The following is a 27,886-nucleotide window of genomic DNA, read 5'->3' as shown; positions in this document are numbered from 1 at the left end:
CTTGTTTTGATTTAGGATCATGGTGGTAGATTCTTGTTGCTCTTATTGCTCCAAATTTTTTTGAGAATGTCTATTTTTTTGTACTATTCGAATGGAAGGTTGAGACTGTTAATCGTCTTTCGGGAATTTGTTGCTGCTAGCTATTAAGAACTCCGTTACTGCACTGTCCAATTTTTGCATTGTACAAAAATACTGTGAACATATGGGATAAACTTCCTGTTGGTTATCCAAACCATGCTTTCCATCGTTGTATAACATTGCTTCTTCCACAACTAAGAAAATTGCAAGCGTGAGAAAATTAATTATGAACTTTTCAAGGTAGTCAATTATTCACTAAAAAATTAATAACTAAGAATAGATATCAATGAATTCAGGTTGAGGAGATACTTAATTCTAGACCAAAGAATAGAAAACCCAAAATTACCGATCAGAAAGCGGAGAGAGAAAACAAAAGTCATAAAAGATATTTATAAAGAATTTTAGGAATTTGATATTGAAGTAAAATCATGAGTAGAGCATATATGTATGTATTCGAAGTTCTTGAGTACACTCAACTCTTGACATTTTCCGAATCTCAGGGATGAGAACAAGCTCCACGACCAATTACGGAGATTTTGCAAAAGTTCTTTTGTCTGTTCTATATTGCTCACAAGTTTTTTTTTCGAAATTTTCATATGTACATTCAATTTTGTGGAATGATTACGAATCAGTTACTTATCTTTCCTCGGTATAAAATAGATAAACTGAAGTGAACAGATTTATTTTATGGTGCAATTAAAAGTTATTACACTTTTTATAATGTTATATGCGACAAACTCCCTATAATAAATAAGAAACGGTAAAAAATTCTCTATCTCATCTAGAAATAGATTGACTAGCACATGGCCATCAAACACTAATAAAAACCTAATAAAACAAATTACTGCCTACTGCCCCATCCACAGTCCTTTTTGTTGAATGTCGAAAAAAATAAACAGAAATTCCCAGCCTAACTCTCAGCCCAGGGCGACGAGGACGACAATAAAGTATAATTGTCGAAAGCGAGAAACTTCGGTCACACGAATTAAGATTTCAAAGGACACACCTGGGATATGTCATCGTCATTTAGGCATTATAGCGAGCAGGTAACTGAAAAAGTAGAGACTGCAAAAAAATCGGAAGAAAAATAAAAGCAGAACCGGATCAACATGAATGAAAAATATGTTCGTCGGAATTTGCTAAAACACGTCTACGGTAATTTGTCAAATTATGATTTGTTGTACATGGGTTTACCTACATTCGGAGAAATAATATCCGAATACAATTACTACCTCAATAAATTATCTGATTCATTTCAGGATGACTTTTTTTATTTACACTGATTTATTAAAATTGTATAATTAAATAAATGTATTTTCCAACAGCTTTAGGTTGAATTATGACAGTTTTTTTTTGAGCAAAGACACCGATCGATATAAAATTCATCGGTGGTTTTGAAGTATCATTAGCTTCAAAAAATCAGTGTACATAGATAATGTTCAACTGATTATAGTTGCTTGTAAGGGATAGTTAGGTCTGAAATATGCATGCATGGGCAGAAAGCCACACATTACTGTTATGTACACTTATCTTGAAGATATCCTTAAAAGAGGATATTCCGATATTTTGGTTGTACACGACATATACATTATTCTTATTCAAGAAATTTTTGCATGGAATTGAAGTAAACACTGTGATATTTTAAACATATTAAAATCATATAAATTACCCTTAGAGTCATAGCTTTTGAAGCTCATTGTTAAATAAATTCAGATTTTCTCAGAAGGGTCAGAACTAAGAACTAATATAAAGAATTTTATAGAATGTTGTATCCTATCAACAACACCTTTGTGGATTCTTTAAATCTAAACTCTCTGTTAAAAGTTATTGACTTTCTAGTATTGACAACGGACTGTGAAATACGGGATAGTTTTAACAAATCCGTGTTAAAACACAATATTATTTACAATACTGTTAAAATTTCAATAGATGGGATAGCTTGCCTGAAAAAAGGTGTTTAGTTGACCCGCCTATGGCGGATATAAAGAATAAATCATTCTGAACTTGTAGAAGTGAAGTTTCTTTGGGTGTTCAGGTGCCAGGATTAGTTTATTGCTACATCATAAAAGTGTACTTTGCCAACTTTTACAATCTCAATCCTTTCCTTTTACTGCGAACTTTATTATTTATTAGCTGTTACTCTGATGAAAACTCTTATAGACTGAGTATGTTATGAGTTAGATAAAAAAAATTCTATTTGATGGTAGACGTGATCGTGGGATGAAATGATGTTCTTAGAAGAATATGAATTCGTTTAGATCTTCGAAATATGTATTACGAAAAAGAAGTTTGCGTTTATAGGGAGTTTCCAAAGCACTGCTTATAGTCAGTTTTCAACGTTTTTTGTGAGATCTTGGCATGTTCTTTAGGTAGTACTTACTTAAATGATGAACTAGGAAATGAATAACAAAATCATGATAGAAGATATGTTTTTATTTCTATTTAATGAATATATGCTTTGAGCACTATTTCCACCGGCGTGTATTTATTAATAATTAAAACAAATACAGTTTTCAACCAATATGTAACACTATTTGTATTTAAGCAATGTCAATATTTGTTAGTACAACAATTATATTTTCTAACAGAGTAGAGACGGTATAATTTATTCATAAATGCGTCGGAGAAAAAAAATTGTGAACCTTGTAAAACCAGTGTAGCCTGAATACACGCAATATTGAAATATCGTGAGGATTAATTTTTTCCCCATTTCTGCGTTAGGCAAGTAGCTTTACCCTGTGTCAAGACGAATGTAGGACATTGTCTTACCCTGTGTCAAGACGAGTGTAGGACATTGTCTACTGTCAAACAGTAGAAGGTTGAGTTTCTATGAGGACTTTTCGAAAATCAGGTTATTGTTATTATGATCTAAATTTTTGAAACCTAACCCGGGTCACAATATAAACAATATAAACGAAAAGGTACTAGTTGCTTTTTTGAAAATTTAAAAACATTAAAGGCGTCGACTTTGTGGACTACATATTCAATGTTGAGATCTGCACTTACTGTGCGGAAAAATTTCGATATCAAAAAGTACACTATTCTTTTGGCTTTGCTGGCATAAGATCTAATAGTTTCTCATATCTTTCCTCAAAAATATCACTAAAAATATCCCGGCAGTAGTCATATATACATTTTGAAAGCAAAACCTAGTAGTCCACCGTCAATAAAACGTTTTCAGTTTTCTTTGTACAAGATAAATAGTCAGACACTCGTAGTATCGTAGACGATGAATACATAAGTATTCGAAATCTTGGAAAATATATTGAAGTTAGTCCACTTTGAAGTTTCCTTGCCACGTTCCCAATAAAAAACTACTTTATTTACGAAAATAGTATAAAATTCAATGCCCACTATAGACCAGAATTGAGGTTGTCAGAGTTTCATTTATAGATAGAGGTTTGGTGTATTTAGGAAAATTCAAGTTTAAATTGATTCTATTATCTTCCCTCCATTTACTCATTTTGATTATGTAAATTTTTATATAAATGGCCGATCAACTAGCACAGCTGCAGAATTTTTACAGAAGAGAATGTAATATGAATTTAATAAAATTGAAAAAGTTTCAAATCAAATGATTGGTGTGCAGTATACGATATGTCCTTTTTGTTATTTTTTTCAAAGTAATTTTTGAATTTGTACATAAAAATGATTATTTGATAAAAGAAAAAAACCCTCATCTTAATTCAAAAGCCGACAGACAATCACAAGTACAAAGCTTTTGAGTTTTTATTCCTCAATGCTTCAGCTCTTGCTTAATTAAACCTAATAACGATGCACTCATCCCCAAAGAAAGCAGAGGCACTAGAAATAGTCGCCACCTGCACAACAAGGGTTTGTATCTTAAAAAGAGGGAGTAAAATGGCGAAAACGAGTGGAAAAGGGTGAACTCTGACACGTATGCATGTGAAAGGGTTAGATTATGTTGCCCTATAGGTCGAAATGAAGAAGTAGGAACCACGTTGATTATGTTTCGAAGTACGCATGTCTCGGTGGATATTGAGTAATCTGAAGAGCTTGATAAGATGCATAACAGAGTAAAAGATAATAATATAGAGATATATTTTTGATATACAACAAAAATTATTGAGGGGTAAAAAATCAATAGAGCGTTCAATTTACTCAATGTCATCCTTTGTGTGTATATCATCGCCCTTCATCTGGTTTAATGTATAAAAACTTTTCTTTTTAAATTTACTTTCGATTTCGCACAATTTTTTTTAGCTACTTTACTTCTTTGAATTTTCAATTTTTCGCTCTCTCTTTCCTCAATGCCAAATGTATGAATCCTGATTTTGTCATAAAGAAATAGATATTAAAAAACACACGAGAAAGTTTTCATAGTTTTTCATTATGTTAGTAATGTTCATATATAACAATTTTTTTATGACCAATTCAAATATTTGACATTCTTCCAGTTTTTGTTTATTCAATAATTATATTCCGCAGAGCTCTCTCGGTTGACAGCTTTGTAGTCAGACTTTTTTATTGTCTACCGACCGTTTTTCACCAAACGCCAATTGTATTGTAAATTGCCTCCCTCGTTTCAAACACTATTGATATAATTCAACCCATTGTTTGCTTATTCAATATTTCAGTTACTTCTGTTTGTGAAGCCAAGCAATAATGTTTTTCTATTTTATTCCCATTTTCCTTCACTTTTTCCATGTAATGATGTTGGAAACACAGCACCTAATAGAGCAATAGTTGCAAAGGATATGAATACAATTCAATGAAAACGCTTATAAACTTCACATAAAATACCAAAAGCAATCAATAGGTATAAGATGTGGATTAAATATTTAATTTTGTATAGAAAGTGCAATTTACCATTACAATTTCCATCAAAATAAAAATATAAAATAATATTTTTACAGTACATTCAGATAGAAATTTTTCTACTGGATTATTTTCCTCTGAAAATTTGTACTCTGAGGTTATTGAGTAATAACTCCAGGTCTCCAGACAACAAGACCGCATAGTTGAAGGCCAGATCAATCAGAGATGCAACGACTTCAGGGTATTTTTTTGTAACAGTAACAGTACAGTGAAACACAAGTTTTTTAAACTTTTAGGTCATAATTACTAGGGAGCGATGTGTGGGAGCTAGTTCAAGTGGTCCCGAACAGTTGATAGAGAGAGACGTCGAAGTTTCGAGTGGTGAGAACGGCAAAGGAGAAGAATAACAATTTTTTTTTAATTGCGAGTAGAGAGATATAGAGAGAGAATCAATTGTTCCAGAAGCGCCAACCAAATATTTGATTAGAATGATTCTATTTTGTTTCAACATATTTCCATTGTTAATATTATTTATGCTCAGAATCCAAAAGATTCTGTTCAAAAATAATACACCCAAGTTAAACTATTTCACTGTTTTTTTTTGTCATAAGCGCTACCATAGATACGAAAAAACATTTTATTTTGTGTACATTGGGATGCTATTCTATTCAAAAACATGGACATAGCGTTGAGGGTATATGTAACACATGCTAAATTCTAATTCCACTCTTCAAATATTTTGGTTGAATGATGAAATGTTAACGGCGTGTACGCAGAATGGCGCATAACTAATGTAATATGTGAAATTGGAGTAAATATAACCTGCTGATCAGGCTCTCATTTTCAAAGGGGAGTAATTCAGTTTTGCATGTTTTCCTTTGGTTAGTGTACATTATGTGATCGAGGGGAAAAACACAAAACGATTTTAAAAACTATCTCAGTTTTTATACACTGTAAAAAGTGATCCAGTGTTTATTTGGATCCGTGTATTTATAGGAGGCTTATTATTGTATGAAATAGCATGTATATACTCGTAGCTTCCCTTCTACAGAGAATTTGAAATTATTTGTGCATTGCTATGATTTCTACCCAAAATATTGATAAGAGAGCTCTTGTCGAGTCTCTTGTAATTTAAATTTTTTTTTACTTTATCAATCGAAATTAATAGACATGTTTTACTCTGCTCATTATTATTGATGATTAAACATTCCATAAGAGTATTTTTCTACAAAACTGTACCAAATATTTAGTTGATAAGAGAACAAACACTAACTAACGGTTCAGTTCACTTAAATATCAGACTGGATTCGCGAATGAATAATGAATTGCTTCTCCCAAAGGAAAATTCTCCCTTCGATTTTATTCCCAAAAAATTTCTCTTGTAATATGAGAAATACTGCCAGAGTGTAAGTTGTTCAATTTATATAATAATTTTGACGAATCACACAGTTTTTTGTGAAATATATTACAAATGTAAACTTATTTTTAGTAGACGACTAACCAAGAACAGGTAAACTCAGACATATAATAATAGATTAATGCTTCCAGAATCGCAATAAGAAAAGGGATATGATATATATATATATATATATATATATATATATATATATATATATTTTTTACTGAAGTACTGCGATCTTTTCAGATCTATTGTATGGAAGAAAGGAGTATATAGATGAGAAATCAACACCAAACCAAGTTCTAGCCCTTGGAAGGAGTGCACAATCGCCATAAAAGCGATCAACTCACAAATTATCAAGAGATATACAAAATGAAGAATGGAAGAAAACAAGGTTTTTCCAATTTCAGTGCTAAGGCATAGGGCTATACAGAAGAATTAAATAGGAGGCTATTTCCCGTTACACCGCACCACTCTAGGGAGTAATCAAGGAAGTTTATAGTTGAGTTTATTTGGGGTCTTGGAGATACTTGACAATTATTAGAAAGATCCAATAAATGAATGGATCTAACCAGAAACCGTTAGCGCAAGCGTGAGTTTAGTTTTATAGACGAAAAGCAACAAGTGAACAAGCAAGTGTCACACCCCAATGTATTAAATTTATTATAATATATCTTGATTATAGAATTTATGAAATAAGACAACTCAATTGGTGCTTCAAAGAGAAAATCCATCCTACACATTCTTAGGGAGATCCTAACAAAACACTATCACTTGAACTGATTTTCTTGTGAATTGGAATAATTTCTGTATATGCTGAAATTGAGTAATCGGATCGGTCAACAAAGAAAGTATTCCATAGCCCATTATAAATATTGGTACTTATATCTTTATTTATTTATTTATTTATAAATGGTAGTATATGTAAAAATCCCTTCGATTTCTAATCTTATCCCTACATGATATTGTCAGGTTTAAACTGAAAAAGATATTGTAGGTTTGAGATTATCTCATCTGTAGTTGAAGAAATTAGCAGAGGTATCTATAATTTAAACAAATAAAGACAAACTCGACCAAAGATTTAACTTTGGTAAGGTGTCAAAATTACGAAATTGATAATTCAATTTTTAATGGGTTTTTGTTATGAGAAAAGTCTGCACAGACCAAAAAAATTGTTGGCTTATATTTCTGATTGAGCTTTTTTTAATCTTCAAATAAAAATCAATTTCTTGTTTACACAGAATGAAGCACTGCCCCATTTCGGTACTTAAAAATTTTTGGGTGGATAAATAAGAAGGTAAAGTGAATACTGAATCAAATAATATTTAGTTGATTTCTTTCTACAATTTTATTTGAAATATAAAATTTGTACTTATCTTTTAGACCGAAAGAAAAAAGCAATCTGCTTTACTAGAAGTTTCTAAAAACAAAATCATTGTAAAATTCACTTATCGTATAGATGTCTGTAAAATTCAATTTCGTTATTGATTGTGAATTTTAGTTTTTATGATATTGGGAGGAAGGGTCGTTGGGTAATTAACCATGTTTCCAAATTGTGGGCAACGAAATGGTTCACAAACCTCCGAGTGAACCACGACAAATCCAACCTATGGTATTGGATTACAATCCATGTAAATACAAATACCAGTAGGTACATGATTGTTGTTTCTGGTTTGTAACTTTCCTATTTCACAGTGATATTTAATAACATATATGCAAGTTCGACATTGCTATAAGTATAGGAATTATTGTACAGTTCACTGAATAGAATCATCAATAAATATCCTTGACAATTTTTGATAACCTTAATTACCTTATGCTTCCACATTCTGTCTTTTATGGTTACAAAAATATGGATGGTCGATGTTTATCGTTGACATACAATATGTACTCAAAACCATTCGTGAACAATACCCGTTGTCTACCTCAACATTGGTGAAATAATTATTATTCTATTATACAATTACTGTAATTCGAGACTTTATAGTTTCGGCTCGAAACCACAACGTATCTGAGTTTTTTTTTCAAAAACAATTCGACTACTCGATTCGGATCCCTAATATAAGGGTGTCGAATTACAAGAGATGGTTATTTTGGGCTAAGGCGAGGGGTGAATTTTATTGTTAGATGAAAATGTTTCGGATTGGCAATGACAATAAAAATGTTGGGGGGCTCCGAACAGTGGTGGATTAGCTTGTGAAACATGCCTGCGAAATCTGAGTTCCCCTATGTTAAAGTAGATAGCGTTAATAAGCATTGGTGTTGTTGTAAAAATCCATTAGCAAATACGACGGTGAAGAATATTGAGAAGAGTATTGTATTTTGGAAAATTACATTGTATCTTCTGCAATTGGATTTAAATTTTTAGATTATAATCAAGCTGAATAGGAATCACAAGCACCAGTAATTTACATAAAATTCCAATGTAATTCAAAACTATCTTATAAAACTAGTGTTCTCAATCAATATCGTGATGCAATAAAGTGAAATCTGTTCTCATCTGAATTCTATGTATTGATTAGAACCATTTCTTTTACTAATAATGGTTAACTATTTTCGGAATACATATATATAATATTTATATGAAGAAACACTTAATTCACATCAATAACATTTATCGTGACATTATGTGTTATTAAATTCAAATGAAGTATACCATCATAACAAAGTTGTATAGATTATATTAGCTATGTGGCATTCCAGACCAAACTTCAGATGCTTCTCGATTAGTCCAGAAAATGTCACATGACAGGTTGATCCAGCAACATTAACAAATAGAATGGTTATACTGACTCTGAAGCTTAATATGACAAAAACAAGCAAAAAAGAGTTATTTTAAACCATACCTTAGATAAAATCTCATAACAAAAAAATTTTTTGAGTATATCTGGTAAAATTCATTCTTATGATTTGAATAATACATGCGGATAATGAAAAAGTTGTAAAAGTATATTGTGAACCTCTAGGTACAGAAAGTAAATTATGAAAAAAAGTGTGCGCTTATTCCACTGCTCCCCAGCTCACTATATATGTTACGTCCCAAGCCCGATCTTGTACGGAGTCGAGCTTCGTACAATGAATTTGTACGAAGTCCGATCTGTACAAACCATTTTGTACGAAGCCGAGATTGGCGGACTTCGGACAGAGATGATTGTACGAAGTCGACTCTGTACAACGGTGGTTGTACGGAGTCGGAGCATCGATACCCACTCGGTAATGAGCGCGCTATTAAGATGTTAGTAAACACAAACGTAGTTATTGTGATTGAAAGTATGTTCTCCGGCTAGTTGGCTACCATCTATTGTTAGGTTAGGTTAGGTTAGGTTGCGTGTACTACCTCGGAATAACGCGCTCATTACCGAGTGAGTATCGATGGTCCGACTCCGTACAACCAGCGTTGTACAGAGTCGACTTCGTACAATCATCTCTGTCCGAAGTCCGCCAATCTCGGCTTCGTACAAAATGGCTTGTACAAGATCGGGCTTGGGACGTAACATATACATCAAACGCCTGGAATTGATTCTGTTACTTTGTTCATTTATTATTTTTTCAAATATTACCAACATTTTTTTATAATGAATCTTAACTTTACTAATTAAAGGATTTTTCAGCAAATCATTTGAAAGGAGAGTTCCTACAATTTTTCGTTATTTTAATCATCTTAACCACCAATTGTAGGGTAAAATGCCAAGTTATACGACAGTACATAGTTATTGGACAAATATTTTTTGAAAATGTGTAGTAAGGAAAGGTGCACCGATTTTTCCGATTAGATGTCATTATTACGGTTTTTTCTGCGATCTGTCAAAAGTTTACGCGTTAGTCCCAGCTGATTACAAGAATATATTTTTTTTTTAAACTCACATCTCGATATTTTTTATAGATATTGAATTCTGAAATTTCATATTTTGGTTAGTTTTGTTCTATCATCGTGTAGAGTTGTATAAATTAGTGTCTAATAACTGAACCCACAAATTTACAATTTTCAACTATAGGACAAGTTGTCCAGTAACTGATTTAAGACAACAATTGTACGAGAAAAATTCCAGTATCAACTGATATTTACTGAATGAAGAATTAGAATGAAAGCTTAAAGAAAATTGCTCAAATTCTATTAGTAATGCTATTGCATCCACTTATCTGTCTTATTTGGAGAACACCGTAACAATGCTTTTGTATCTCTAGTCTAGTCTTTCACTAGTCCCAATATGACTACATTTCCCAAATACAAAAATAAACGTCAAATCGAGAGAACATCATATGCTTTAACCCATGAAATGCCAGAAGATATTTGAAACCAAGCATGCTTTAGTTATTGAAAAATAGAAGTGGAAGAAAATAAAGAATGGAACCAAGAAGCAAAAAAAGAGTTCACTTTTCTGTGGAATTTGTTCAAAAACTCATAAGAAAAATGCTTTACTGTGCACTAACTGTCAAAAAAATGCTGCATCATTCTAGTATCTTTCCTGCACAGAAAAATCATATATTAAACGATTATGATGACTATTTGTGTCATAATTGCTACAAAGCAGACTCAGGTGATAACGTAGAAAATAATAGTCAGGATGACATTGAAAATTTTTATATGAAGTTTCGTATAGAAATGAGCAAATATGGTTATTTACTAATTTTTATATCAACCTACCCTAAAATGTCCTAAAAAGGTTATAAACAAAGTATGAATGGTACTGCCCAATAACTAAATCAGCATAGTTCAAAAAATGTTAAACGGTGTCGAATAAATATTTTATTTTGACGTTTGAATTCACAAAATAATGTTTTTTATGTTCGTTCCTTGTAATCTAGATGCCAAGTTTATACAATTACTAACAGTTTTTCTACAAATTATTATATGAACACATAATTGTTCAGTTTAAGCAAAAAAATTTATTTTTTTGTAAATTTTGAATAAAGCGTGGTATTTACAACCGAATTTTCTACTTATTGTTTTCATATAAGATTAAGAACAGTTTTGGAGTAAGAGTTTATAAGCTTTTTAAAACAGAATGATTTTAGTATTCACGTCTTTAATGATATTCTAGCCACGTTTACGAACCATTGAAGGCTCATATTATATATTTACAAAACAGCGAAATGAAATTTTCAAAATCAAATTAATTTTACAGTGATAAAGATGCAGAACAGAATATTCATGTAACTTGATTAATCAAGTGATAATTTTAAGTAATTCACTAAATTTTATTGAATCGTGCACTGGGGAAGTATGCGAAATTTCCAGTTGATAGTGAAAATTTGATTAGATAATTCTAACTTAGCAGACAAACTAACAAAGTAAATTAAATAAAGTGTGATAATAACACGCACAATTTGCCATATACAAATAATACCGGAGGATCGAAAACAAGGCTTCAAGGAAGTTAAGCTTTTTGGTGTCAAACGCTTAAAGAAATAAAAACTTTATATTGTTTCCAACAGTTAGTAATCAAACTATGACATGTGTGACATGATACTGTTTCTATAATGTAAACGAACCCAAACGAAGATTTATTTTGGTTTAAGTTGTAAACATATATATTACTGATATCATTTTAATTTTTGATTTCATGAAAATAAAAAATGCCCTTCGTATATTCCGCTACTGGTCAAAATACTCTGTAAACTTTAATATAATGTAGTCGCAAATAAATTTGTTCCGATTCCGAAAAACAATGCCACTCAGTCTGTGTATAGTTAAAACATAATTAGCAGACTTTGGTTCATATTGAAAGTCGTGCGGTTTGAATATACTTCCTATTCATGTGGGAGAATAAAGGGCAAAGCGAATTTAATGTCAAAAAACACAGCTCTATATCACGTCATAAATCAAAGTGACATGAATAAAGTGTTAATACCAGGGTGGCTTTTAGGATGGGTGTCATGTCTAAATGTTACTTTTTAATTCGTTTAATACTGATTTAATGAGATTTTATTGTGTTAATATAGCTTTCACTGCATTAATATCATCAATTTTCGAGAAAATACTAAAACGCTAAAGTTGTATGAGGGAAACGTATTTGAAGTTTCATGAATGTTTGATATTTTATGTTTTAACTCGTTATGTTTAAATCTGCATGTTTTGGGTAGAAACATTTGGTATTCTAAAATTCACTTTACATCTTTGGATTGATCAAAAACCAATAATTAAGTCAAATGGACTGAAAAATGGTTATTTTACAATATTTTCCATGGATATAAAAACTTGTTTTCCTTCCAAATAGAACAAATTTGAGAAAATCTTTGCCCCAAAAAATTATTCCTAGGCTCTCTTTTTCTAAAAATAATCATTTTTGAGATAAGGTAAGGTGGAACAAAAGGAAAATTAAGAATATAGTATTAGAATGCACAAAACCAACATATAAACTAACATATATGAGAAAAACATTCATTTTTTTGTTAATACGTTTAGTCTTATCAAATATAATTAGATTGTTGCGTTACTACAGTATTTTGAGACTAAGATATATACCCTCAAAATTAGTTCTAGTGAAATACTTCTTCTATTTAATTCATGAGAATACATTTTTCTTGTATCATTAAGTTCACTATTTCCTAATAAGTTTTTCTAATAGATTTTATGCCACTATGACTTATTTTTACGTGACTCCGTTTACCCGATTCCATTTTGCTCAAATGATGATGAGAACAAAGAATAAAATTATTTTCTATCAGAAATACCTATTATTCTATCGATAAATAGGTAGACTAAATTTATTTAACATCTCCGCTCCGAGAGCCCCATGAATTATTCTTCAGAAATTCTTTTTGGGCTAGTGTAAACAGACTCATGAATATTTCAAAAGGCTATTATCGTTTAATATTCTCTGTAAACAAATGACCAATCATATTTTATGATACCGTAGAACCTTTTATTTGAGTCCACTTTCCGAACAAAGATTACTCAGAAATTACATAATAGCAGCTGTTAACTACATTGAAAACATGATAGTTAATGTCAAAATGTTACTATAACTAACATTTATAACATTCCTACAACCAACTGACTTGTATTTGAGTGATATGAAGCCTTCACTATGTTAAAGTTTGTGTTTTCGTCAAAACATTATTTTATATTCAATATTCTTCTCTACTACGTCGAAATAGGTGTCAAAATTTACTGGAGCAACAATAGCTGCCCTCTATTTTAAATATCAAGTAGGTTTAAATCATCATATTATGGAGTCCAGGAATACGGAAACGCACTTAAATAGTCAAGTATGGTTCGTTTTAAGATATTTCGTATCGACTCCAAAAAACGGATACTGTAATAATTCCTGAGTAGATAAATGGCAACTAGGACAGGTACTACTATTACTTAGAACGTAGATAATTGTGTCATTATAATATGCATTATCATGTGAAGAATAGCTTGTTGGATAAATCGCTCGGGGCACAGCGTATATGATATCCCGAACTATATATAAGTACATACAGAAATTTAACACAATCGTTGGAATACATTTTTTACCCACTTTAAACGATGAGATAATTTCAAAATTGAGCACACTTGTCAAAAACTGATGACGATACATTATTTTATTATGTTCTATTGTCCCTATTGGGTTCATCAGTATAACGGCATCAGAAAAAAATCCATTTCACCGGTGGCACGAATAAATCAGTAACTTAATAAATATTACCTGCCGTCGAATTAATAGCCGCATTTAATAATTGAAAATTGTCATTTTGAGTGGGTATGGACCAACCACAAGAAACTAGACTGTATAGCTTATCTTACTATCGTTTATCTAGGTTCTAGGCTGTTCTACAAACACCGAAAACCACTATTTTATATTCAATTAATCGAGAAAATGAAAAATAAATTCAAAAATAGGAATTTAGAATTAAATGATTTACGGAAAAATGTCATTGCTCTAAAAACGTAGGAAGAAGCTTTGTTCATTTTCTTACTATCTCTGCATTTCTCAATATAAATTAGTAACCAAACATATCGATTGATATTAACCACGATTTTAGAATCATAACATCAATTTTCTTGTTAGTCATTTATTCTGTAATATTTTTTCACTTCTTGTTTGATTAACTATAAAAGCGTCTTTTTTAGTTTTTTTTTTAACGAAGCTAAATTTATTTTTCAAGTACGACCTTCTTACTGATGACTACTATTTACAATGCATATATTTTTGAGGTTATTGCATGGGAGGAAAGCAAGTAGTCAAATTGTAACAATTTGAAGACATGTGGCCTAAATTTGCTGATCTGGACTGTTGAAAACTCACAAAATTTTTCATATTGCATCAAATTTAACAAATGGTATCGACATAAATTAATTAGAAATGGTTCATACCAATGATATTTAAAAAGAGTGATTACGAATCCCCGAAAGTGCTTGAAGCTATTACTACGATATTGACATAATGTATTATTTAACTGTAAGCTGATTATGTTGAAATGTAATTTATTATACCAAAATATTAAATGAATACATTTAAAGCATAAAAACTATGGATTTAGTTCAATTAAAATAAATTCCATGTGAGTCGTTTTATTTAATTTACAACTAAAAACATGAAAAGCACAATAAAAAGTTGTTCGTTGAGCTGCATAGTTGAAATTTTGAACAAATTGCGGTCCATAATTAATTTCATACAAGCCGTATTGATATACTATAATTATTATTTTCACGCAGTCGATATGATTTACTTTATTAACGTACATACATATTTTGAACTATACCCTTTGTTATAACAATAGAATGCAGTTTTGTTGCAAAATTAAACATTTGCATTGTTACAGCTGAAGAGCGGTAACAAATATTTTTTAAAGGTCAAAAATTCATTTATGTGGCTTTTGTTTAAAAACACAATTTAATTTTATAAAGTATTTGTTGGTTTCGCATTTAATAATTTTTAAAATCTCTCATGCCTATAAATAGTGGAGAGAGTTTTTTTTTGGACGGATGTAAATTAGTTGCAAAGGTTATCCTTTTACCCGCATTTCCTAAAAAGTCGTTACCACTTACATGTAACGTATTCTACGAAAAGTTCTTCATAAAGTTACTATTCACGAATTCCAAAATGGCCATTATGTTCCACAAGTTTCATTTTTGATACCAAGTAAGACAACTGACTGCTATATAACATACTTGGTTTTCTTTGGTACCAATATAAAAGCTCGGCGACCAATTTTCCTATAGCGATTATCAAAATTCTCGTGGTGTGGGTTCAAGAAATGAATGATTCCTCAACATTTGGTCCGGTTTTGGTGCAGAGATATCACTGAAGCACAAATTTTCAGAAATAAATATGGTTAAGTAAATTTTAGTTATCACGATAACTCGGTTTATACAATTTGAAAGACAATTATGGGTACCCCAAATGTTCTAAAACAACAAACCAAGACGTTCAATTACCTTAGATACCAATAAACAATATTTTTGAGTTCACGCAATGAGGAATAAGAACCTCTGTATTACTGTTGATATTGAAGAGGCTGCAAAAAGAGCTACGTGTGAATTATTATCGAAAAAAGCCGCTCAACGTTAAGACATTGCATATTCTAATTTTATGAAGTAGTGTAAAATGAAAAACCTAGACGGAAACTTCAGTGAATCCGTCTTGCTGGCATAGCCAGAAAAGAAATCAAAACTCTTCAACTTTACGGACTAAGTTTTCTAGGATTAAATCGTGTGAACAGATTCAGAATGAGGATGATGCGAATAAATATTTAAAGGTAACAATTTTTTTGAAGAGAAAAAAACAGGATATAATCCCAAATTCAGAACCGTTACATTTAAACAAATTCAGAAGTTTATAAATGAGGCTCTAGATGAAAAATACTTGGTAAAAATGGCATTTATTCTCCGAATATATGGAGTCTGCCGACGTGAAGAGTTGTCTAGTTTATTGATAGATTATTAAATCTATAGAAAAATGGGGATAAAAGAATGGACAGATACCTGTTTTAAGAAGTTTCGACCTTCTTTGCTGGTACATAACCGAGATAAAGCACGAAGACAAGATATCCACAACTGTAGCATCTTTTAATTTGTCATTCATAAAATGCTAATTAATGGAAGGACTATCCACATTGTATGTCATAAACTGTATTCTAGCATGGAATACAACATGGACAAGTCAGCTAGTTCAAAATCTACTATTGATATCTGCAATTGTTATAATTCTATAGTCATAAATTATAATACTCAATATAAGTTTATATACTGTCTACAATAAAACTTCGATTAGAAAAATCGATTTAACATTGAAGGATTTAATACTATACCGTTAAAAAAATATGTTTTTACCTAACCGGAAGGAAACATTTTTGACTCCCTTTTCCAATCATGTCAAAAAAATTTCATATGCTTTCTGGTATTTTTCTTTTCCGTCAGTTCTTTTAATACGTCATCTTCGACTTCGCTTGAATTTATCTTCAAAATTTTTTTTTCAATTTTAAAAACGTCAGAATTCATAACAATCCAACCAGATATTTGTTAAGAAGATGCCGGACAATCGATGCAATGACTCCTTGGTATTTTCTTATAAAATTGATATAGGTGATTAGGTATGACCTACTTAATTATCTACTTGGTGGCTGCATAAGTTTCACAAATTTCTTGTTGAGGGATAGTACAAAAAACTATATACATACTTCAAGAGAAAATGCGTTTTCTCCCTAGGATATCAAACAATCCATGGTAAAGCATCGTTTTCTTCCCTTGGTATGTAAATAGCTATCTTCAAATTATAATAAAATTGATGTTTGCAATATTTTCAACACCTCATTCCTTTCAATCATTAACAATGCCTGAATAGTAACATTTATACAAAAAATAAATTATATGGTCGTGTACTCTCCCAACCATAAGAATTTTCTCCCTAATTCGTATGATTTAATACCAATGGATATATAAATTTAATTTTGCTTCGGTTACTATAAATTTTAGCAGATGTGCACGTCTGCTAGAAAAGCCTTATGTGTATCTATGTATTTCACGATTCAATAAAATGTAACAATATTTTTTCATTGATTTGAAATCTCGCGTTAACTTTAGTACATCCTATAATATAAAACTTCTTTGTTTCATATTTTAAAGCAATATATGGTATCGAAGCCTAGCTTCCATTGTCGTAGAATTATTCTCAGTTTATTATAGCTCTTCATCAAACGTCAAAGATCATTTGTTCTCAAGAAATGCGTGTTGTAAAATCACGAAACGACCAAGTAGTCATTCAAAACGTTTTTAATATATTGTTATAGAACTGAAAAACTTTTACACTCCATTGGTATCACAAATGCAGAATAGAAAAATTAAATGCGGTTTTGTCAAACCCCTGCGCTATTGTCACAGGTATATTTATTTCGCAAACCTTCAAAGACATTTTACCTGTGGAAAGGCACAGGCCAAGGATATTTCGGTATCGATAGTTATTATTGTGTTAAATAAAAACATTTCTGTATGGGTACAGTGTAGGAATTGTGCAGTGGCAATCTATTCGACATCTAATTCTATTTTATGTGTATATAAAAGGGACTTTTGTATTATATTTTAACCTTATTCCTTGATATCAATCAGTAAATCAATGGAGAAAGGTGTTGAATGAAGAATTCAAGCATTGTTGCTAAAAAAAAAATAAAAAATTCAGGAGGAGCAGATGTAGAAAAAAGTATATTCATTGATTTCTAAGAAATAATTTCCAATATCTGTTAATTACCATGATATTATGAACATTGGATATGAGGTGGATGGGAAGATTCATGTGACAAGTATCTAACATCACATTTTGAAGTATGATAATGAATAAGAAAGGAATAAGTATTCCAAATTTAAATGCTGAGGAAAGCAAAATTGGATAATCACAATAAATTATGTGATGATTATAAATATTTGAAATATTATAGTTAAATTGAATAAGCATCAAATGAAATTGACATTTTGTTTATGACAACATCCTCAATGGAGAGTTTATTTTGGAGATTCAATTTGTAACTGGATGGCAGTTAGCATATTTTTTTCAGTAAATATCTCATTATTCAATTTCTTACGCCAGGTTTCTTCTAAGAAAGTGTTTATATTTGCCATTGAAAACATTTTAAAATAAAACAATAATCCCTCATTAAGAAAAAGTAGTCATAATGTAATTAAAAAACTGAACAAACTTCTATATCCTACAATATTGATGTGTTTTAGAAATTATTTAAGTGACAGAATTTATAAGCTCTTTAGATTCTGATTGCTAGTAGGAACAATACAAAAATTATATTGAAGTAAATGAGTCATAAGTTTGTAAAAATAATTTACTATAGTTAGTTACTTACCAACTGAAGTTTTCCGCTTATTGCTTTCGAAAATTTTATCTGAAAATAAAAAACATTTTTTGTAGTTCTCCAATCAAAACTTGTTGCATTCGCAGTTTTCTATTTTCCATAAGAAAATATCTACGGAATTGTGTGCTACTATGTACCTATCATAAAAAAAAGAATTGATATAAATTTTTTGAGGGAGGTCCTTTTTCAATCAAAATATAGTAGAATTTTCATGAATATAGCCTTGAAAATGAGTACTATGTCGATAGGATGATGTGTTCTGCCAGAATAACAGTGTACTGTATATATATATATATATATATATATATATATATATATTGAATTTTGAATTCTATAAGTTTAAAAATTTTTACAAGCATTAACAATATCAAAAATAACCGGAAATCTTAATTAATTATTATAAGTACAATTTTATTATTTTTATACATTTATACATATTTCTTATATTGTATTTGACCATAATTTCAATCCCAGGCGATGAATACATGTATTCGAAAGCTCGTTTCTTTAATTTCTTATTTCTTAGACCTTTTAATATATCAATGTATCTAAATGTTCTTGATTTTAGGTCTCTTCTGTTTAAAAATTAGTTTTTTTGATAGTTTTTGAAAGAAAGATAAAATTTGACGTTTCTTTAAGTCTTTATCAAAATATGATATTGACACTGACAATTTGCTTATTTATATTGATCTATAGATCACATTCGTCATGAATATCAAAATAAGGATAAAATCAATTTTAATTTATTTTTTTCCTTGGTTTCCACATCTCAAATATATTAAATTTATTAGAATTCTCAAAATAGAGCTATACATTCTACTTAAATTATTTAGATCTTTTTTATCATTTATGTTCTTTTATTTTTTTATTATTTATCATTATTTTGAGCATTTGCTTTGAAGTTTTTTATTTTTATTTACAAATTTGTTATTGTTACATATTTAAGGAATAATAAAACTTTTTTATGAAAAAATTAAAACTTTTTAGAAGCAAATAACTCGATAATTGATTGAGTTACACGAATCAAAGAAAAGTAACTTTCTTTGTAGAATTTAACGCTTTTTAATATTATTTTATTATTTTGTTAGTTTAGCTCAAAAAAAGTTTATTTTGATTTAATTAACACAAACAAGTTTAACTAGCGCCCTCTCTTAGCAATGATAAATAAGAGTGCAAATTATGATTCCTCATGCCAAAAAACGTAAAAATGCCAATTTTCAAAGAGAAATTGAGAAAAAATAAAAAATTATTGCGAAAATAAAAATTTAAATTTAAAAATCTCGGAAACTAACAATATTTGCATAAGGCATGTTGAGCAGAATCATCATATTTTGAGGTCTAGAATCTACAGTTCAGAGATTGGACATTTCTAATGAATCATTCTGTATAAACTGTCTAGAATCTAATAGATTTTTTAATTTGATTCAACAACAAAAAATTAATGACGAAAATGCTAGTGTTTCTACTTCAAATAGTTCAATCACAGTCAAGTCTTCAGTTAATTGTACATTCTGCATGCCTTGATGCAACCTATCATATTATTTTTGATTCTTAATAGTTGCATAAGAAGTATTTAAGTATATTGTGGGCATAAAGTCAAAATCTACAAGGTATTTTGAAAGTAATTTACAATAATATTATGACCTTATTCAATATTAACTCGAAAATATCTCATGAAAATGAGTGATAACTACAGTCAGTAATTATCTCAATAGAAGTATAAAGTGGAATAGAGAAATAAATAAACAGATTGGGTTAAACTATATTTGTAATTTACATTATTAAGTAGTAATAGTAAATAAATAAATCCTGAATGCTTGTAATATTAGGGGTGCATAAATTCACATATCTGAATTTTATCATCGTAGGCAACGCTACACCATATGGGAAAATAAATAACAGTTTGTGTCAAACAAAAAGTTCACAAAAAATTCAAAAACAAGATTATATAACACAATAGTCCATAGTATCACATGCAAGGCAGGAGATTGAATCCCCACTAAGCCACTAAGAAAGCAAAAGGATCAAATAGCAGTGGAAATTGATTATTGCAGAAAATGTTGCAAGAAAACAAGATCGATTTAATGATAACGCTTTTGGAATAACAACGATAATAATACGTAGGCCAAGGGCATTGAATAATTAAAAAAAAATTAATGGTTATCGCGAATGTAATGGAATACTTTGTTTAAATTTTATCCAAGATCTGTAATTTTAGCATTGTATTTTTTGACTAACAGAGATCTAAGAAAATAACAAAATGTTTTAGGCACCCTCAATAAGTATATATTAAATTTACTTATTTATAACATAAAAGAAATTCTATTAACCGAATAGTTGTCTCTAATACATTGACGTTATGATCTTATTAAAACATTTATATACTTCAATTGAATCTGACAATAGACTTTTTTGTGGGCATGACTGAGCATCACCTGAACCATGCTAAATAGAAATAAATGACATGAAAGTGATTTGTCACGACGGGATTATACGAAGACGTTTGTTTCAGTGATTGATAGACACTTTAACTAGAATTTTGGACCGAGGACAGATTACAAGGGGTTTTTATGTCCCTATAGGTTCTTGCCCTATGGGGTACCCCAGCATGGAACATTTACACTTTACCGAGAACAGCGTTGTGCCGATAGGAGGGATTAGAATGTTAAATATTTCTGCATGACCACTTAAATTTTAATGACATATATTCAACGTATTAAAAGTAGATTGTAAAAACAATTAATTATACTAGTTGCTTTATGGTGAATGCAAGGCAAGAAGGACGTAAAAATGAAATTCACAATTGGTCATACGCTGATCCATAAATCAAATATTTTTTTTGTTATCAACAACATTTTTCTATGAGCTTTTTATTTATCTTTCACAATTACTATTAAATAGTTCACTTCTTTAACAAATTTTAATAAACTATATTTAGATTTTAAATTATTAATTCATATATTTACTTATTGAATTCTGACGAATACCTGAAGAATTTGCATTTTTTATATTAATACATTTGATAATTTGTTCAGAGAGTGGAATGGAGGTATATCATAAAACGAATTAAGAGAAAAATAAGACACTTAAATTGCCCCTAAGTTTTAATTGTATGTGTATAGTGGTAGCTATTATCAGTATGTTCAGTTTGCATTCCGATAACACAAAACATTACAGTGCGGATTGATATGTCTGATTAAGGTTGTTACAGATTTTTTATTAATGGTTGAAATTCCTATAAGATCTTAAGATAATCATTAGAATTTATTGAAGCTGTTGGTAGCTAGTAAGATAGCATGTGACGGAATCATTGAATTAAAACAATAACTACACATATTTGAACCCCCATCAACAAAGATTTTATAAAAAATTCTTAACAGTTAACGAAAAAATATAATGTATAAAAATAGTTTTTAAATTTAAGGGTATCTGTAAGTCAACAAGTTCACGTGAGTAATAATAAATATAGTACGCCCATGGTTTGGGGGTTTAAAACATGAAATACTACTAAGAGCCAAAAAAACATATATATAAAAATGGGTACTGCCATTGTATAAAGAATTGTTTATATAATGGTACTGCGAAGTCAAGCAGAGTAAACTTAATTTATTTTCTAATGTTAGACAGTTCGGTTAGTTTCTTATTGAAGATTGAGCTGTAATATCACCTGTCTAGGTAAGAAAATATGGAAACGGGATTAGTTATTTTTATGGAGATTAGGGAGCAGTTTATAGGCATAATGTATTGTCGAATTATGCATGAAAGAAAATGCTTCAACTTTTTTAATATTCCGGTGGTTAGGACAAGACAATTTATGGAGTCTTGCTCTGTTAAGATATCTAATAATTTATCACACTTCTTGGGGTGCTTATTAGGAAGTCTGGAGTAATTTTGCTATCATTATAATCAGTTATAGTAGCAGCTTCTTTCTGTTATATTTTTAATGTAATGAGTTTTTACAAAACAATAGAATGTATTCAATTGCAAAATATAACAAGTATTATTATTCTAGTTTCTCCTGCTTTAAAAACTATTTTCAAAGAAATGTTTCATCTTTAATTCCGATTTGTGACTACACAGTCGACTGCTCAATAAACTAACAATCAAATTCCAACTTGTAGGGTCAACTAACTCATATCCGTCTAGTTACCAAAATCCAGTCATTCAAAAATAATTTTTTATAATGCTGGGCACTACAACAGATGCTATTAACGAATTCATTGAAAATCATTGAATCATTCATATTCTCTGCATATATTATATCCTTAACCACACCAGAAAAATTTCCGTTTCATTCTTAGCTACCTATAAATACTTAGCCGCCTCTTCAACATTGTATATACAATGAAAATAATAAGGAGAATTTTGAAGATTCTCGATATAACTATCTTTTCGTGTTTGCCAGATGGTGATATAAAAACTAGAAGATTGTCACAGAGCGTAATTTGGAATCTGTTGTCACATAATAAAATAACCATAATATAAAGGGCCTACGGATAGAACATTTGTTACATAAAAGTACACAACTGGTATTTATTTTTCTTTCCATATTGTGTGATATTTATTAAAAACATTTTGTCATAAAAAGATGTCTGTTTTCACACATCTGTAATGCAAAGTTTCAACCAAATTATGACAACAAAATGATCTTTTGTAGTTCACATCTATAATTGCGGGGGATTAAAAGCGTCATTGATTGATATCTAATAATTATTAGACTCATATATTAAAAAAATTGAGAAAATATGCTAGACGACGTAAAGGGTAAGTAGATGATGAAATACAAATATAAGTTTTGAGATCTGGCAACACATGTGAAACATTGATCTTGGTCAAAAAATGGATTTAAATCGCACGTATTTCGTGCGAGGATTTTCTATGACTTTCGATGTGGTGTGGCACCATCTTAAGCCACCGTGCTTAGCTGGTTTGCCGAATTTCAATCGTGGTCGCAACAGGATGAATTTCATTAAGCTCGTCCAGAAAACATCGATGCTGTCCGTAAACTGACATTGCAAGATCGTCATGTCACATACCGTGAGATTGAAGCATACTTGGGCATCAGTTCCACTCGCATACGTTGAATTTTGCATGAGCAATTGGCTTTGCTCGTGTTGGATAACGCATAATTTGACAATTGCTGTCGATTTGTGCAAAGAATTTCTGGAAAAATTCTACACTCGACTGTATATGTCTTTCAAGACGAGCTAAATCCAACCAAAATTGTTCACGCACTAAGCACTTAGAAGCTAATGGTCACCTGTTTTTTCGGAATAATTGGACATGTCGCCATCGTTCCATTAGAGCAACGTAGAATAGTCAATACTGAATGGTACGCCAGCATTTGTCGCCAGAAGTGTTCAGGGACACCAATCGCAGAAGACAGATCATTCTCCACCACGATAATGCGAGCTTACACATTAGTTGAAAAGTTAAGAAGTAGTTGATACGTTCAAATAACATGTTTTGGAGGTACCTCGATCGGAATGGAAGAAATGCTTCAACAATTGGTTTAAACGCATGCAAAAGTGTATTGATCTTAATGGAGAATATTTTGGAAAACAGTGAAGCCATATCCAATTATAAATATTTGTTTTTAGTTGTCTATTTCAAAACTTAAATATCAATCCTTGTAAAACCAGTATCTGCAATAGTAAAGGAATGTAATTGATGAAAATGGATAGATAAGTGCTTAGTTGAAGGAGGCGTTGTACTCCTTCAATTTCCATTGGTTTCTAAACACGAACTATTGAAGATTTGTTTTCATCGTATTAATATGCGATTCGTGCAATAATTTTCTCAAACTATCGGAAAAAACATAAAGATATAGTAATTAGCACTAATAACTGAGGATTCCACTAAATATTTGACCAAATGGGAAATATAGAAGCATAATGGAATCGTATATTAGAAAAGTTTGAAATTTTCGAATATAACAATGTCAAAATTAATTTTATAGAGACCTTGTAATATACATCATTTCTTCTGTCCATAAATATTTGATCCTACTACAAAGTTAGTGGAGAGAGTAAATTCATATATTCTGCAAATAGCTTTCGTATAATAATATATCCACGTCTCTCACACTATAATTGTAGTACTATAATTCATCCGCAAACCACCAATTAAACAATTGCTGTCAATATGATTCTTCATAAATACTAAGACCTAACCGAGTGTAAAAAAATAATATCTATATTTTGCTTGGTGATTTTAAAGCTCTTTTGTTAACTAATAGCGACAAGGAGGTGAGTTTATTTTCATTCGAGGTACCAAAAAAACGCACCTGCTTACCTGAATATGAACCTTTCTATAAGAGATGACAGCTGATCCTGTTGTAAGTAGGAAACCAGTCCGTTAGTATATTTATAATAAAGTTCAATCTTGAGTGAAATTTATCATTTAAATATCTTGAATTATACAGGAATCTTAAATTTCAAGGTCTGCATTTAAATGTAGAAGTGAATTTAAAATGGTTTACCACAAATGAGCAGGTGTTGTTTATAATAATGAATGATGCCACCGCTATTTTTTATGAAATTCAAAGCGTTAGAAGGCGATAGCAATAATGATAAATTTAATTCATTTGTTTAATTTTATGGACGTTTCTATAACCAGACACTTCTTTTCAAGTTATGAAAATTATCGCAACATTCTTAGGTATATTACATGCATAGAAATGGAATATGGTAATCCCAAGAATACTTTAAATAAATTCACAGTTTTTTCAAAGTAATGTTATCAGGTTATTGGAGATTAAATAATACAATATAATAATAAAAATCTTCTAGATTTGAAAACTTAAATTATCTACTATTGACTATTTCATTGGATGACAAAGACAAATTTTCACTCCTAATATTTCGATTTTTGTTCAAATTAAATTCAAATTATAGCATACCAAAACAGGTTTATTTTGATTTACAGGCAAGTGAATTTTTATCGCAGTTCAAAATTTTTATATGTTCATTCACAGATTTTCTTGATTAACACCTTTCATATTGAAATCCACATTTTTGAAATAGTTTATAGCATGCCGAAAAGAGCTGTATTGGTAAAACTCGAAAATATTAATTATTTCTATGACACACTTTTTTCAATTTTGTGTAGGTAACCGGAAAATCATATTTTTCGACATATGAACTTGAGCCGTCAAAGCCAACCAGACTAATTGATACCATCGGTATGAACATGATGTGGTTGTATTTATCGTGCATATATAATCAATTTCAACTGTTTCTTGACGGTGAGTTCACCTTTAAAATACGCAAATTATATTACCTATATATCTAGGTGGTCTGTCACAATGAAATGTTAAATTCTTTGATCATCGATATGTTTCTAAGAAACTTTTATAGACCATATCAGATGTTTATAAATGCATAACATCGAACAAATTTATGGCGGAGATAATAACAAAGATATTGCATTTTCAATGATTTTTTCGTCAAAATTTTTTTATTAAAACGCTATAAAATATTCAAAGGTATTGAATATTGTTAAGCTAGTAGATTGAAACCTCATTTATGTACGATTTCACAAATACCACTCACTTGATCTTTCCTTCAGTAGTTCACAAGAAATATGTTGAAAACTTTCAACACGTTTTAGGTATGAAAAACACTGTTATTATATCAATGATTTAAAATGAATTAAGCTGAAGACGTATTACATAACGATAAATGTTTATTTATAATATTTGCTTGTACACAGATTAATGAGAGATACTTGGTATTTTGAGCAGAAGCTTTATTAAAATAATTTAAACATAATACATTAAAGGCGAATACTTGTCAAAAACATACAATTTTAATTTACGGTTGAAATTATTTTGGTGAATGAGGAAAAATAACATGTCTTCCACGGTTGGCGCGTAGATTGAGGAAACAATTGTTTCGATTGTCAAGCTTTTCATTGCCTAAGAAAAGTTACATAACCTTCAAGAAAAGTGTTAAGCCGATTATTGAATGTTTCTTTAAGAAAATTAAAGGCATCACTTATTGAGTGGTTCCGGTTTGTTGAAACTACATGTAAGTGTAAGGTAACTAATTTGGGTACGAAAGAATTAGTGATTATATCTCTGTACCGTTAGATATGATTCTAAACTTCCTCTCATCACTAATTCATCAACTGAATCAGCAATGACGTATGTATGTATTAGTTTTCCATAGTTTCTGATCGGTTATCTTCAGTTGATATAGAACTATTCTAGTTATTACCAGGCTCATACAACCAAAAGTTAATTTTATCGTTGACAATTTTGACTGGAGAATCAATTGCAGCATTTGTGTTTTAATCTTCTGAACGGAGTTAGCGTTAGTCGGGGAGTTCTATTTTCTTTAAACTTGACTAATCACGAAGCAGATGCCAAATTGCTTTACAATCAGGCATGTGATAATAATAGAAAAAAGCTCCTTTAAATTTGCTCCATCTGTCAAAATACGTTTATTATATATAGTATAGTATGAAAATAAAAATTTCTCAGAAATATAGTTTTCAAAAAAAATAATGTATTGCAGAAATCCTATAATTGTATCTACAAATCTTATTCTCAATCCTTTCGTTTCGTTCCTAGAAAAAATTTTTAGTAAATAAACACTCGTACTCAGAGAATGTTATGACAACAAACTAATCCGTCATGATAGCGTTGTAGTATGGTAGATAAAAGATAACAAATTGACAGAAATAAGTCTTATACACCACCCACAGAACTGTAATCCCGTATTCAAAGTGACAACCCGTATTATTGTCACCTAATACAATTGCCAAAAAGCTTAACGCTGGGTGGGATATACTATACAAATTTCGTCGTTATATTTGCAGGACAGGATCTACGCGTTTCTATTTCTATTTAGAATTTGTGGCACGACTTATTTTTATACAAATTTTTTAATGAATACTGAATGCTTATTATTTGGAATTCTTGGACGTATAATGAGTGATTAATAATAATTGAATTATTTTACTTCTTTTCATAATATGAATTAGGGGATTTTGTAAGCAGTTTTTGCAAAAATTAGGAAAGTAAAAGTAAATCAACAATATAACAATTAGAATGTGTAACTACAATAAATCAAGTGAATGTTTTAAGATAAAGTTAATACTGAATACACTGCTTACACCACCACTACACCTACACTCATAATAACAATGTCTGAGGCGCGTTTCGATAACCAAATTATCGTCTTCAGAGTAAACAGTTTACATTCAGTTTCTGAAGACGATAACTTGGTTATCAAAACGCGCCTCAGACAGTTTAATCGTGTGTGTTGGTGTAAGCAGTGTATTCAGTATGAATATCGCCAAAGGCTCCAGAAATTTCAACTTAGTTAGTTGACAAAG

At 30.3% G+C, this 27,886-nt stretch overlaps 1 protein-coding gene across 2 annotated transcripts in view; it reads right to left on the bottom strand.

Annotated features, from left to right (window-relative positions):
* The window catches only part of LOC130450907 (insulin-like growth factor-binding protein complex acid labile subunit), a 220,711-nt gene that overhangs the window by 122,794 nt on the left and 70,031 nt on the right, over nucleotides 1-27,886 (bottom strand). For both annotated transcript variants that reach the window (XM_056789619.1, XM_056789621.1), the window contains exon 2: nucleotides 18,536-18,574. In XM_056789619.1, the coding sequence (XP_056645597.1) occupies nucleotides 18,536-18,574 (39 nt within the window). The remainder of the gene's footprint in view (nucleotides 1-18,535; nucleotides 18,575-27,886) is intronic.

The sequence above is a fragment of the Diorhabda sublineata genome, chromosome X, assembly GCF_026230105.1.
Source record: "Diorhabda sublineata isolate icDioSubl1.1 chromosome X, icDioSubl1.1, whole genome shotgun sequence".
Lineage (NCBI taxonomy): Eukaryota > Metazoa > Arthropoda > Insecta > Coleoptera > Chrysomelidae > Diorhabda > Diorhabda sublineata.
The sequence above is the reverse complement of the archived record's forward strand: the minus strand, read 5'-3'. Positions and strand labels throughout refer to the sequence as shown.